The sequence below is a fragment of the Zophobas morio genome, unplaced genomic scaffold (genome assembly GCF_036711695.1).
Source record: "Zophobas morio isolate AGI-343-1 ecotype UQ-CSIRO unplaced genomic scaffold, CSIRO_AGI_Zmor_V1 ptg000004l, whole genome shotgun sequence".
NCBI classification, from domain to species: Eukaryota; Metazoa; Arthropoda; class Insecta; order Coleoptera; family Tenebrionidae; genus Zophobas; species Zophobas morio.
Window position 1 is genome coordinate 15646281 of NW_026972109.1, and position 15257 is coordinate 15661537.

The 15257-nt window shown below is 36.3% G+C and overlaps 2 protein-coding genes across 2 annotated transcripts in view; one reads left to right on the top strand and one right to left on the bottom strand.

The window, feature by feature from the left end:
- The window catches only part of LOC135142961 (obg-like ATPase 1), a 31854-nt gene extending 21641 nt beyond the window's left edge, over positions 1 to 10213 (top strand). Inside the window, exons 5-10 of the mRNA XM_064074784.1 lie at positions 372 to 547; positions 1434 to 1511; positions 3655 to 3752; positions 4836 to 4982; positions 8791 to 8887; positions 9849 to 10213. Coding sequence (XP_063930854.1) covers positions 372 to 547; positions 1434 to 1511; positions 3655 to 3752; positions 4836 to 4982; positions 8791 to 8887; positions 9849 to 10082 — 830 coding nt within the window. The 3' untranslated portion in view covers positions 10083 to 10213. The remainder of the gene's footprint in view (positions 1 to 371; positions 548 to 1433; positions 1512 to 3654; positions 3753 to 4835; positions 4983 to 8790; positions 8888 to 9848) is intronic.
- Positions 10096 to 14573, bottom strand: LOC135142972 (uronyl 2-sulfotransferase-like). The gene is made up of 5 exons (XM_064074792.1): positions 14176 to 14573; positions 11407 to 11564; positions 11196 to 11339; positions 10451 to 10614; positions 10096 to 10400 (listed from the first exon to the last, which is right to left on the bottom strand). The coding sequence occupies exons 1-5, from the start codon at positions 14527 to 14529 to the stop codon at positions 10246 to 10248; spliced, it is 975 nt and encodes a 324-aa protein (XP_063930862.1). The 5' UTR covers positions 14530 to 14573; the 3' UTR covers positions 10096 to 10245.
- Positions 14574 to 15257: the final 684 nt, after the last annotated feature.

Below are 15257 nucleotides of genomic sequence, written 5' to 3' on the forward strand. Positions count from 1 at the left end.
GCTTATACAGGGTGACTTAAAAAATTAATGAAGAAGGAGTCAGTTTATTTTATTAAATCAGGAACGGCTCGCAAAATCAAATTTTTGAACTTCTCGAAAATGCTATAGATGAATTATTGTACTTCAGAGGCGAGGGAAATTCTATCAAAATAACCTTTGACCATTTTTTGTGGTACTTAAGAATGGACATTTAATTATTAAAAATAGGTGAAGATATCAATTCGTCCTGTAAAAAAAAAACGGGGTATTTAATCTACATAGTAGAGGATTTTAAAAGGATAATTTTTATAATAAATTCAAACGTCGACACTATATTCTACTACAAAATAATAACTTCACAGTCTTCACTAATAAATATCTTTTAATTTCAGGCGTTTTTGAAGATGATGATGTCACGCACGTCGAAGGTGACATCAACCCAGTCAGAGACCTAGACATCATTTCCGAGGAGCTGAGACTGAAAGATGAAGAAACCTTGATGAAGAATCTAGAAAAACTAGAAAGAACGGTGCTTCGAGGCGGCGATAAGAAACTGAAACCCGAATATGTGAGTGCCTACACCTAGTTAATTATTTTTCTGATCCAACAACGATGACGTGTTTAATAAAAGTCAAACATCAACAATGAGTGTAACATGAGGAATGTCGGAGACGCCAACACCTCCGTTTATATGATTACAATACAATGTTAAAGACGGGATAACATCACTGATTTCATCCCGCTGCGTTATGGCGGCTTGCATTCAATCGTAATGAAATCTTGGACCACACAAGTCCCTTGCGCCATTCATTTCCATAATATCGTATCCATTTCTTGTACTTTCCATACCGTAAGTGTAAAGTCATCTCTTCTGGTACATGTTCCTCTGACACGCATCCGCTGTCTTGACATGGCGTTCGATTTTGCTGGAGACGTGTAAAATGCAAATTAGGGCTGCGCCTTTTCGCCGATTCATCTTCCTTTCTTTCTTATCGGTTGCCAGGGAAGGATTAGATGGACAATTTAAAAAAAGTGGCGACTTTTCGCCTCCGATTTAAATTTTAGTACAATTAGTAAAAAAGTAGACAATTTTCAAATTTAAGATGAGCCAGACGAAGTACTCGACTAGCAACTCGAAGTATCACATTTTATCAAGGAAGCCCTTTGATATCTCTTCCACTCTCGCCGTGACCACGCACTATCCATCCCCGTTATAATCCCCTAATTGATTTCGGCCTTATAAAAGTCGTAATTCGATTACGAGGTACAAATGGTTGACAGGTTGCCTCTCGCTGGGCACGGGCCTCGGCAAGGTGGGGCGCCCCCTGCCGGGAGCATCTCGCCGCGAAAGCCGGCGGGCGGTCGCCACCCCACAGGTGTTGCCTTATTAGTTTCATCGGCCCATGGAGGTCGGAGGTCGCAGGCGCTAATCTTTCATTTTTCACTTGTTACAGGACACCCTAAGTAAAATCAAAGGAGTGTTGGTCGACGAAAAGAAACACATACGATTCGGCGACTGGGACGCGAAAGATGTAAGTATAGAATGATTTCTACGATTCATCCGGTAAAAAGTTTATGATAAATCGACTCGTGGGGAATGTGCACGTCATTTTCGACCTGTTAGATGTCTTGCCAACACTGTAAGTGATTCCTGCTGGGCCGAGGAACCCTCTACGAGTGTCAATGCTAGTCGACAAAAAGCGAATCACCAGGTGGTGATAATATTATACCACATTAGCATTGTACGGAGTCATCGTGTTTGTCGCTCGACATGCTGGAGTGGTTGAAATTTCGAGTTTTGATCGGTGATTATGTAATTGAGAGAAGTGATTTATCTGGTCAGGTGTAGGTCGAGGTGGCAGACATCATCACTCACGGTGCGGTAGAATTCAGAGATAAATAATGCAAAAGATGCAGATAATGTTGGTTTTAAAACGGCGCAACACAATGCTGATTCTGCTGATGTCCTGAATTGATATGAAAAAAAAGTAATTTTGACAGAAGTTCCCTCGCCCCTGAAATACAGTCCAACAAATCCCGGTTCTTCGGTGTAATGTTTCAAAAAGTTGTAATTAACTGTCTATCGAGTGGCACTTTTTCCCAAATTTATTGTTGCTAGTTGTGTTGGCACAGATCACTTGCATTTTTGTTTTTAATTTCTTTTTACTTCACGAGCATAAGATAGTATTGTACTCCCAGTTTAAAGTGGTTTTTATGACAAGATAATAAACATTATCACCTCATTATTACCCCATGACGGACAATATGAGTTGAATAACGAAGTACGGCCCTGCAAGGAACCGACCATTTTCTTATTTATGGCAAGGAATTTACTCCATTGTCCCCGTCATTAACTTCGACACAATGGACCTATCATAAAAACCACTTTAAACTGGGAAGACAATATGCATGTATGGCAATTTCATGTTTCCTCGACGTTTCTAAATCTTAGAATATGAAAAAGTAGTTCCTCCGTTTCGTCTATTTGTTCTCTGTGGTCTACTGACGCTTTTTATTACCTTGCAACTACTGATTTAATAGTTGTAAAATTTTAGATATATAGATAATAAAGCGTTGTCTGACTATTCCTACCAAAAATTTGATGACGTCATCTCATTTTTCGACCATCTTCGTCTTTTCGACTAAAACTTTATCCCCAGAAGTTATGTAACTTAAATAACAAACTGTATCAAAAAATATATAAACATTACATATGTTGGTGACTACAACTGGAATCATAATTGGCCTTAACAGGCTTCATTTCGTCGAAAAATTCTAGCACTCTTTCCGAATTGCCAATTGAAATGCAGGAAATTTTAGAATTTGTAAAAAATTTGACGTTCAAAGCAAATATTTCGAAAATTTTGGTCAGGGACCATAAACACGCTGTTTTTAAAATTAGAACGCGAGATCTATATTCCAGAATTTTTTTTATAAATTTTTAAGCCATTTTTCCAAAAGCTCAATTTTTCGGTACCTACATTGTGACATTTTTAATCACTTTTCGTTTGCGTTTTATCATCTACATAAAATTTGGCAACAATCGATCCAGATTATCTGCTTAATAAAAACCCGGACAGACGGAAACGGGAGACCTAATTTTTCGTACTCTAGGGGTCATGAAATGTCTCAAAAACATGAAACCAGCCAGTCGCCCAATGGACTCGATTACAATACTTACGCTTACGCTTGGGATGCAAAAGGAAACCCTTTAAGTGATTCGTTTGTATCTTTTAAGGTTTTAGTTTTTATTTTAACTAGTACGGACATTGTAGTACTTCATTCAAAGCCACAGTAAAGTAAAAACCCGTGTAGTACATAATAATACTCAAAATAACTGACACGAATTTGAGCTTCATAATTCGTTAAGAATAACTTCATTAATTATTATTTATTCCTGAATTTTTTATTACCAGTTCCCAGCAGTAAATTTTTCAGTGCAAAATAAGACGGGCGGGACAAATTTCGTTAGACACTGTAACGATGCTCGTCTGCATTAAATATAATTTCAAGCTTTTACAAAAGATTTACGAGCCGAATTATTACTTATTCATCACAAAGGAGGGTTAAAAGTTGCGATTTGAAAAGGAGGTTGGTAATAAAATCAAAAGGAGTGGCAGCAATAAGTAATTCTCTTAATCAATTTATCCCACCTTTTTTTGTGTTTTTTTATAGATTGAAGTATTGAACAGATACCTCTTTCTTACGTCAAAACCGACGATATACTTAGTGAACCTCTCCGAGAAGGACTACATCAAGAAAAAGAACAAATGGTGAGTAAATTTGTATTTACTTAAATCGCTCCGTAATGAAATCAATATTTTGTGACAGTTAAATCGCTCTAAAAAGCTTTCTATACAAGTTTGTCGGACGTTCCTCAATCGGTTCCCAATTGCCGTCATTCAAGACACCTCTTGTTGTTAAACGCAACATCATCCACTGTAATGGCAACCAAAAGTATCTCTCCAGTTCAGACAATAGACCAACAATGTTCGGCGGCAACATTGGCTTAATTACCAACAATACAGGAGTGCTGAGTATTCGTACTACTCTTGGTCCTATAATGGCCGCTGATTGCTTTGATCTTCACCGCGGACACTATCAATCGCGCTTAATTCACTATTCAATACCGGTAACTCGTGTCACAGAAGACGAGAGGACTTAATTATGACTTAGAATAAAATGTACAGTACAGGGTTACGAATCACTGTAATAATAAAATAACTGGTAACACGGAATTAAATTAATCGTAGCGAAAAACTACAGGGTTTCCCAACAGTCATGCAGTGGATAGATATTCCTCATTTGCTAATTCATTGGAAAAAAGAAATGCAAAAACGTGTAATATTTCATTTCAGTAGTGAAATTTTCGTGTAAACCAGTAATAAATTTATCAAGCTAATTTATAAAAAATGAACGGGAAGTTTATAAAACTATAAATTTCGTTCGTGATTGGTGAAGCAATAATTTATGGATACGTTATCATAGGTATAATTTATCAAAACGCGAGCGAAAATGGAATCATCACATCCGAGTCATGAGTTAAAAAAGTCCAAAAGAAGGTGCTCAATAATCACGGGCTAGGTCCAGCCCCGTGCCCAACCTCTCCCCTATCGCAATGCGGATTTCGTTACGTCCATCACTCCCCATCAATAATTTAAAAGTTTTATTAATTTAGAATCGTGAGAAGCCGCCATCCCTCCACCGTTATTAATAATATCGAACCGAATGCATTATTGAAACGCTAAACAGGCGACTATATTTATATTATTCGAGAGCACATGTTCCCTTTCGTGGAACTTCTTTGTTCGTCCATCACGTAAACCCTTACCGCTTTTTTCTGGTCTGTTCGACAGGTTAATAAAGATCAAAGAATGGGTTGACAAAAATGATCCCGGGGCGCTAATCATCCCATTTTCTGGCGCTTTCGAGCACAAACTGATGGAAGAATACGAAGATCCTTCTCTGCGAAAAAAACACTTGGAGGAGATCGGCGTTGGCAGGTGAGCATCGCATTGTGGCTAAAACGTGTGGCCTATTAGCTCTTTTACGGCAACATACTTTTTAGCCACGGGCCCTAAAACTAGCAACTCTTTTCATACCATCCCCCTAATTGCACATCTTGTCTTATTAGCGGTGATGTATGGCTTTGTTATAGTCGCGATTATCGCCACGCGATGTCGAATCCTCCTCAAAAATTCAACGTATAGAATAAAACAATAATTGATCATCGGGAATAACGAATGTTGATTGAAAGCTGCCTCGGAAATTACGTATAATTTAATCGAAATTTCGTGTTATCGCCCCAAGTGTTGCCCGGCTAAATTATCCTCCTCTTCCATTAAAAATAACGATCAAATGACATATTCATCTGGATCCTGACCACGTCTGGCGGTATCTCGAATATACGTAATGACAGGTTTCGAGAGCCAACGTATCTACGTCTGGTCCTCTCGTGAATCATTCACAAAAACTAAAGGCACAAGTTCGTACGGACATCGTTATTATTATCATCATCATCAGAAGGTGTTTTTTTGCTTGGGTTGTGTGACGTGACGAGCCCCGATTTCAGGGTGGTGCCATTTTCAAACAATAAAATTACCCCGATGATAAAATCGTCTGACGGTAATGAATGGCAAGAGTCGAGGATTTGCAGTGATTGCCATTGTGCCTAAATGTATAAAGGGTTTTGCTGCACGACGGAAAGAAATGGTAATTTCGCTGCCCACGAAAGATCGTCGTAGACAGTGCTTTTAGAACTATAAATTTTGAAAATTTAGCTGACCCTCGGCTTCGCCTCGGGAGAAATGAAATTCATTATATTAGTTTGAATCGTCGGATTTCAGCGTTTTCATTAAATAATGTGACGGATTAAACATAGGAGAAACCTGCCTCTGATGCTATATTTAACTTTGTTACATTACTATACATTGAAGTTTTTTTTTGGGGGGGTAATTTAGTAATTTAAATAAGAAATTATATTGATACTGATAGTAATTCATCAAATTTTCAATACATTTACACTTTTTTTGAAAAAAGATTGGAATCAAAAACTATGAAATGTGCGATCATCGGTAATACTTTTCTTATGATGGCACACCCTAAATTTTTATTAAATATTGTAGCAAACCAAATCAATAAACGTATAAACAAAATGGAAATCATCAAATAATGAAACATCAAAGCAAAACTTAACAAAAAGTGTTATTTACAAAGTTAGCAGATGAATTGCTTGGTTCTTTTGTCGATACACGTGCACACACTGTGATACCAGGAATGACACTCCTGACATGAAATCGCATCTTGTTTTCGACCTAGAGAACACATCATTGTAACATAAACATACAACATTGGCTTCATCGTGATCAATGTCTTCAACTTCTTCATCGTCACTGATATCGTCATTTTCTTCTTCAACCAAAATCTTCTCTTTTGCTTTTCTTGATAACTACTCCCTTTCTTTTTTTGCTGTTTCTTCTACTTCCCTTTTCATTTATCAACGTCTGGCGTGGGATTTATCCTTTTGTGGTAGGTTTTCTAAAGCGTTTCTCTGTCCCAGAGCCTGATTTAGGCAGTTCAACGTCTACGCCTTCTTGATCATTTTGGCATTGATCTTGTTCGGTTAACGGTCTATCAGTTGTGGAAGAGGGTTGGAACATCCACTCTGGAAAGATGTTGTCGTCGAAGGGATATATTCCCGTTTTGGCAAAAGCGTATACTGCATTTGCGGGTGTATCAGCTTTCAAATAAGCTTTAGCAGCTGAGCAGCCACTTGGAAATCTGTGTCGATTCTGCCAGGATTTTGCTTAAGTTAGGTCAGAATTTCTTGGCTATAATAAGTTCCAGTAGACGGTAGGTACAATATGCGGGGAAACAGTGTGGTATCACCTATGTGCGACTACCGTGGCCGTCCAAAAAGACGAGAACCTTGTTTTCATTCGAAGCTTTAGTGTATAATGTACAAAATGTTCCAACCATTGTACAAAATAATCTTTGCTGCCTATTGGAGCGTTGTCCACCAGCTCATTTTCATTCTTCTTCTTGGGAATAAAATTCGCTGACGTTGTAGATATTTTCTGGTGGAAACTTATATTTTTGCATAACCTCATTGAGAGATTTAAAATATACAACGATATTGTCTTTATTGAAGGCTCGTGCAGCCGCGGTATTTTCAGGCCTTCTGAGAGATATCTGTGAATTCCGTTTTAAAAATCCCGGTATCCATTTATTACCAGCTGTTTCTTTTTCTTTTTTAAAAAGGTTTTTTACATTATTGTTACCTTGGATGCGTATTTGACAATCGGCGTGGCTAAAACTCAACAATTTATTTCTCAATAACTGAAATTTACATGACTGATTACACAGCGATTATGTACAAAATAATTCCGACTGGAATGGATTCGACTAGACTTCTCCCATTGTCTGCTCGAAACGCCGCCGTCACCGCTTCTAGACTCGTCTAAAGCATCCATCGCGACCTCCGCTTCCAGGCTTTTTTAGCGAACGCCGTCCGGCCGCCGTCTCTGTATTTTTTCAATTACGGCATAACCCTAAACTGGCACCTGTATTAAATGCAGCACATGTACAGAAAACATGAATTAAATGTGTGCCCCTGGGTTTGGCAAATGTACAAAATTTATTCAAGAGTGACCGACATTTCACTTCTTTTTCTGACTTCCAAAAAACAGCCCGATAGGCACACTGGTTTTTAGTCATTCATGTACCAGTAATGGCAATTTCTTGAACAGGTGATTTGACCGCGAAATTCAAATGGTCCAAAAAATTTGTGGGTATGCAATCATAGGCACCATGTCATCATAGGCAAGTTTCCCTTATACAAAGTCTCATGTGTTATGTGCAGTGTGTAGTTCAAAAAATTTCAAAATCATGGTATTATTGTTACATACTAAATTTATGCTACAGGTTGTTTCAAATTTCACACCACGGAGTTTAATTATTTTCAAAGTACTTAAACATTTGCCCCATTCTGTATTATACCCTGTAATTAAAAATATTACTGAACATTATTTCCACAGTTATTCATACTTAGTGTAATAATTTTTTTTTTTGCAAAGCAAAATAGATTTTGACAAAATTGAAATGTGTTTAATTCAGTTAAACATTAAGACAACAATTTTGATATTTTGTTTTTTTTCCTAGAAATAAAATATTCGGTTCTTTAGTTTTTTTAAACCGGCTATATCGCGTGATACCACCAAGTACATATTTACACTTCGAATAAATAACCCTTATCACATTCTTTACGTGAATATTTATTCACACAATCCTATCAAAAAAACCAATGCAGGCTGCGTTTTATGGAGTGCAATTGAAGAAAAAGCCAAGTCAACTGTCGCATTAAATTATATTATACCTGCAGACGTCCTACACAACAATTATGTTTAAACACCTTCAGTCCGGGGCTGAAAAGAGACAACACTAGAGTCATTTAGTAGATTGGTTGTCGTTTGTTAAAGAGGGCAATTTTGAGAGCGGCGCAGAAAAAGTGAAATGATGTCAAAATAGCGTTTTGATCGTAATGTCTGCGAATAACGCGTGTGTTATTATATTGTCATTTTGAAGGTGCAGCAGGCCAAAATCAGTTCTTGTTTCCATAAAATTTCGAGCACATTTTAGAAATATGCAATTAAAAGCTCATAACAGATCTGAAAAAGAATAAATAGGAGGACCGGGCGTTAAAAAGACGTTATAAAACGGTCCACCACACAAATACCATCTAGTAAATGGGCGGACAATCGAATATGTAGTAAAAACTACGGCATAAACATCGTAATGTGTATTTCATTTTAGTGCGCTGGACAAGATCATCGTCCAAGGCTACAAAGCCCTCCAGCTGGAATACTTCTTCACGTCGGGCCCCGACGAAGTGAAAGCATGGACGATTCAGGTTTGTATTCTTTAATATATTCACGACAGCATATCCAAATTATCCCCCGAATGTCTCTTTATCCCTGCATTGAAAAGTTAACTTGGTCGGCGGGTTCTGAATGCGACGGGAACTACGACAAGTGAAAATAAAAGGCCCATTAAATGACTGGCAAAGCAAACTAAATAAATTACCCTTACCCTAAAATTGTCTTTCGACAATTTGCATAAGAATGCTCCCGAACAGTCGGCAGCGAAAAATGGAAAACGAATGGAATTTGCTAGTGATTTCAGACGTGATGCACGTGGCGAATCGGCGGAAATTTTACCGCTAATTTAGACAATTTGCCGAGCTTGTGGTCGTCATTTTTTCATACACAGAAGAATTTTGAAATGAATTGCTTGTTTGCAAGTAAATTACAGTTTTTATTGGCATGGCCGGCGAAAATAATGAAAACGGAAGCTTATGGGTTGGAATTGAATTACTAGATATAACGTGCTATACAAAAAAAGTCAAATGATTAAATTGTGATCGATGATTAAATGATTTTTTGTTCTCAAATCTTGCTATGTAGACACAGGTACCTAAGGATTGTCGTCAAGAAGTAAAATAATGGATTCCAAGGGATTTAATTAAGACAGTGGGAGTTTATCACGGTCAAATGTAGGGATGGGCAGCATATTTTTCACATAGCGATTATGTCAATAATTTATATAAAATTGCGTTTAACGTTATAGAATTGATAAAACTGAAATTATATTCAATTTCGTTGACGAAATTCTGTGATTAAAAAGTTATTAACGCCTGAGCAAGAACAACTGAAAGTGTTGACTTAACCAAAGTCAAATATAGAAACACAAAAGGATATGATTTGTTTTAGTAAGTTGGAACTAAATATGCATATTGCATACTAGTCGTTCGAAGAATTTATCAGAGCTTACGGCACGTAGCGCCCTCTCTCATCGTTCCGCTTTACTTACAGAAAGGCACCAAAGCGCCACAAGCCGCAGGTCGCATCCACACCGACTTCGAGAAAGGTTTCATCATGGCCGAAGTAATGAAGTTCATCGACTTCAAAGAAGAGGGCTCTGAAGCCTCCTGCAAAGCCGCAGGAAAATATCGACAACAAGGCCGCAACTATGTAGTAGAAGACGGAGATATAATCTTCTTCAAGTTTAACGCTGGTGCAGGTCTGAAGGACGCTAAGAAGAAATGATTAACACTGACTGTGACCATTTGTGTCATGGTTTATTTATATGTCAACATGATTTTTTTCTACTCAAGCTTGCACTGTTAATGCATTTTGTCGATGGATAAGTGTAATTATAATAAATTGATTGTACAGTCTTTGGTATGGTTTTATTTTACGTTATTGGCACCTAGTGTGAGTGGTGGTCGCCGTAGAGCATTTGTAATTGCTTAAATAGGCGCCGCTTGACCCAATTGTAAAAGTCATATTCCTTTGCCAAGATTCGTTGTAGGTGCTTCCGGATTTTCGGTCTGAGCTGCCGAGTTTTTTTACTGGTAAAGGGACCTGAAAGAACATTGTTATTTAAACAATAAGCAAGAAGTGGGCAAACCGACCGATCATTTTCTTTTTGTACACGTTTTGAACCCCTTTGAAAAAATATGGGATTTTATGTTCAAATACGTCCAAAGTTGTGTTCATTTCTTCCAAAACTCCCACCACGGGGTAATATCTCTCCACGTTCCGTTTCGCGGTTTGTAGAGACCATTGGTCGTTCAAACTAAACAAAAAAATTTAACATTTTTTCTACCATCACGTCAACTTCAACAATAGTTTTTAAAACCCCGGAGTTAAATAAATAGTAGGTTCTATAGCACCACAAAAATAATTAACCGATTTTGTTCAGACTAACTTGTTGTGTTATTTATTTCTAAGTGTGTTTCTGGATAAACATACAAAAAAATTACTTATCGTAAAAACAAATATCAAGTATTTTCCAAGGCAAACTTTTAATTAAACAGTGCTATTGTACTACTTATTATTATTCCCTGTAGCTTTCTAACAGCCGGTTGCTTAAGTTGACGCAGTATTTTTTAATGTTTCATATACAGTCGGACTTTCATTAGAACAAGAAAAATAACTAAAAAATAGGAAATAATTAAAATTAAATGTCATAAAAACATTTTATCTTGCAGCAACAGCATCGGTCAATTACTTAGCGTTCTCTGAAAATAAATACTGATACAGTTTCGCATAAATCTTCATATTTCGCATCATGTTTTTTGTGACTTAAAGACTTCATCATACGAAAATCCGACTATATTTAGTTATTATGACTTAAGTCAGTTGTTTATAGCTTACAAACATTTAGGATCGTGTCCACAAAAATACGGAACTGTGAGTTTCTCAGGGTCGAGTCGTGCAGTTGTGCAATTCGACTTCCCTCTGATAAGACAGTAGACAAGATCGTTCTTATCACTCTTATCTTTTTTATGGTAGAATGACCTAAAACAGTGACAGCACGTGGTTTGATAATAATATAAATAGATTTAAAATAGACATAATTATTAACCTCGACAAAGCCTTATCGGCTGGTTCTCTAATTAAATTGATGTATGTCGGTGATTGCTTGTCAAACAGAGTATAATTGACGAAGTACATTTGTCGATCAAAGCTTAATGGCACGGCTTCTTCTCTCATCACTGTGTAAACTCCATCGACAAATTCCTCCTGGAAAAAATCACGTTGATCGGATCGAATCATGAATATTAATGGAGTTTCACCAAAAAGGTGTCAACAGACTGATTGCAGGACAGTAATATCATATCAAGTTCATGGTCAAATCCAAAAGCATTCAAAATCTCACATTCTAATTTTCGCAACTGAATCTTGGGTAATTAGTGCAACCGAAAGGAACAAAAGCGACGTGATTTTGCCCCAGAGAGGCCTCCACTAACGAATAATAATTAAACATACGGTTTAGTTATTGATTTACGTTTATGGGCTATCTTTAAAACAATGAATTATTGTTTACAAGCCTGTTGTAGATTAGAAAATTGTCCTGTTATTGTCGGCAGTACGTCATATTTTTATTTATAGTTTTTAATTTTACCTGCTGATAATTGGAAGCACCAAATAAAATATCAGGGCATTAACATACTGACACAAAATCCATAAATAAATACCTCCGTAATGATGAAATAACAACTAGGACAACTAATTTTCAAATACAAAAGTTTACTTTTTTTTGAAAAGTTTATTTTTTCAGGGAATTTCAATTCAAATATATTTTGAAACAAGAGTTGAATAAAATCACTTTTTACTTACTTATGTCACAATAAAAATAGCAAATAAAATAAAGTATCTCAATACTTATGAGTTACAAACTTTACGTAATGTATCTAATGAAGTTAGGCGATTTTAGTACAAACTAAAAAAATGTTTTCTGATTCCTACCTATCCTTGATGTAGCTAGTTATAGGTTAACCGAGAACTATCTGAACTTCGGTGAACTTTTCCCTCTTTATTGTTATTTACACATTTATTCCGCATTTATATTTAATAACTGGAAACATTTGATATGTGCGCATGAATAGTCAATGAGTAAAGTTTGAAACCGTAACAAATTAAAACCGCATTTACAATTCTTAACTTAAAGATTCCACCAATTTACACTATAAAACGCCTTGTATAAGATAAGAAAGAACTGAAGTGTCACCGTTGGACTATATTTTCCTCAATTCCTGGAAACTTTTTTGTGTAAAATTTTTAAAATGTCGAAGTTCCATTGACTGAATTTGTTCCATCAATCGTTTTCATTCATCACTGATCTCTATTAACATTATTTGGATAATTAAATCTAATGACCGTGCAAGAGAGTTTTTTTTGGCACAGTTTAACTGTATCGAACTTCCAACGTAACTAGAAACTAATAAGACGTTTCTAATTGTTTCATCATCAGCAACTGAAAACAAAAAAATTAAATAAAATCCTTCCTAAAGTCCGTAAATTTCTTTTTAAATTTTGCAAATTTTCAAAATGATTAAAGTCTCCACTCCAGTATATTTCCCTGAATTTTTGAAATTTAATAAACTGAATGATGCAGTCACGTTTCAGAGCAGTATCAGAACAAAATTTACGCTGCAATGAACCATGCTTTTCCAATTTTAGATTTTTCCAATACCAATGCAAATTTAATTCACCAAATAGAACAGTAAACATCTCAAGTTTGCATAACTGAATATGCATCCAACTGTAGCTTCTCGGTTAATTAAACAGATAACTTTATTGTCCCGATTGCACCAAATGCTTACCAATAACCACTGAATCGGGGATAATTTCGCTGCACTTCTTGCAAATTAAATTATGAATCATCCAGGAAGAAAACCTTCGAACTAAATTCCCTCAGCATAGGTCATGAATCAGCATCACACAATAAAGAGCCTGCGGCTAAAGAACCTTCGCCAAATACAACCATCTACATAATACCCGGAAAACTATTTTAAATGCCATTTAACAACATTTAAGCTTTCAGACATCATTTAAATTAATATCGAAAAATTGCAAAAATTTACGATGCGAATTAATTATTACACTTTCCCTCAAATTCGTTGAAACGAAGATGTTTGTCAATTTTTCGAAACGTTCTTTCATAACCGCGTTCTGAGGTCACCCGAGGCAGGACCGGAATAAGAAATGCGATGACCTGCGACAATATATATCACGCACACAGGTAAATTATAGCTTTCTAATTTTTTCCCAAAAGTGTGGGTTGGTACTCATTTAATCAAATATTGGCGCCAAAATGGGTTATGATATAACCGCAGTTAATGATAATCCGACTCTGCCATCAAGGAATGCTGAGATGTCTATTAAATAACGTCATCGTTAAGATTCAAAGTTATTTACTCGAGTTTTTATACAACAACAAGATGTTTAATTATTCGATAAATTTATTTTGACAATATTTGTCCTTGCAGGTGTTGTCCGAGTACCTTAATTAGTTTACAATTTGTACACAAATGGATGAATGGATCAGTTAGGAAAGATTTTTAGTCTAGTTTTGGGTGTACCCGAGGTTCTTGTTTCACAAAATAGTCCTTTTCGTAATTCAAATAACAAAAATGAAATGTGAGATTTAGAAGCGTTTACACTGTTGTATGTATACTTACATACACTGGTGTTCATTTTTTAAATTATTGTTTAAACAGAAAGTAGTGTAATAGTGGTAGCTGCTGTCTGTGCTGCAAAAATGAGAAATGAGAATGTGAGTACCTTATTTAAATTATTTTTCAGCTCTGTTGAAACACCTATAACAAGTGCTTAAAAAACAATGTCGTACCTGTTCGATTTTGTCGAGCTTTCCCATAGTACCACCCTTCAACCTCACATGCCTATAACTGTTCGGTCCTTGCATTTTTTGCAACAAAAAAATCAGGACTTCTGCTCCACAGTTCGGAACTTGATTCAAAAACAACACAAATTTATTAATCTCGTCCATTTTGCCCAACTGTGCTAAAGACTTTGTCACATGTTTCACCGGTAGTACCGAAATCGACATTTCCGTTGTTCTCACCGTAGTCCTAACATAATACACTTTAACGTGATGATTCTTCATGAAAAGGAAAGAGCCACTAAACATCACCATGATTAAAACTGGTATAAGCAGCCACTGTTGTCTTAATTTGCGATACATCTCGTTAAGAACTTAAACACCTGAGATGCGTTAATGTCAGTGGGTCGGTGAGTACTGGGCATCTTTAAATAAAGGTGAAAGGTAAGTTTGAAGTCCAAGTACTCCCGCCAGAAAATCATTGATTGTTGATATACAAAATTCGTGATCGGTGAATGAAAGTGGTCATGTAATATGGTTTAGCAGGATGTTTCTGGACCTAGAGTGACACGGAATGCGTTTTATAATGACGTAATATTTACAAAATTTCGTTTAATGGAAAGATGGGTTGCTTCATAAATCGTGGAATTGCGAGAGACGGTTTTATAATGCTCCCAAGTGTTATAAATTATTAGTTTTGCAATTATTGACGTTTTCACAGGTCCGAAATTGTGTCCATTAATTAGTTCTTGCTCTAGTTAGGTAACTGGGGTGTGTGCGATGTAAGCAATACGTTCACATATTTCATAGGGTTGTCATATGTAACAGTGGGTGACTCACAAAGGGGATTGTTGTTGTTATATGCAGAAAGCAATAACTTTGTAGTAATTCATAGTTGAAATTTTAAAAACGTTGTTTACATAATGTTATGGTTTAACACACGTGACGCTTAAAAAAGTTTTTGACATTTAATACCTAAAAGAGCCTATACCAGGTGTTCAGCCTCACCTATTTTTTTCACATTTTTAAGCAGTGAAATCACTTATATCGTATTTTCAATTTTTTTTCCTTTGCTATAGATATGTCTCTTT

Excerpts from the sequence above, each read along its gene's own strand:
- LOC135142972 (XM_064074792.1), bottom strand. The coding sequence starts at position 14,529 with ATGTATCGCAAATTAAGACAACAGTGGCTGCTTATACCAGTTTTAATC. Across the intron at positions 11,340-11,406 it reads GCCGATAAGGCTTTGTCGAG|GTCATTCTACCATAAAAAAG; the intron begins GTTAATAATTAT and ends TCACTGTTTTAG. Across the intron at positions 10,401-10,450 it reads GTACAAAAAGAAAATGATCG|GTCCCTTTACCAGTAAAAAA; the intron begins GTCGGTTTGCCC and ends ATGTTCTTTCAG.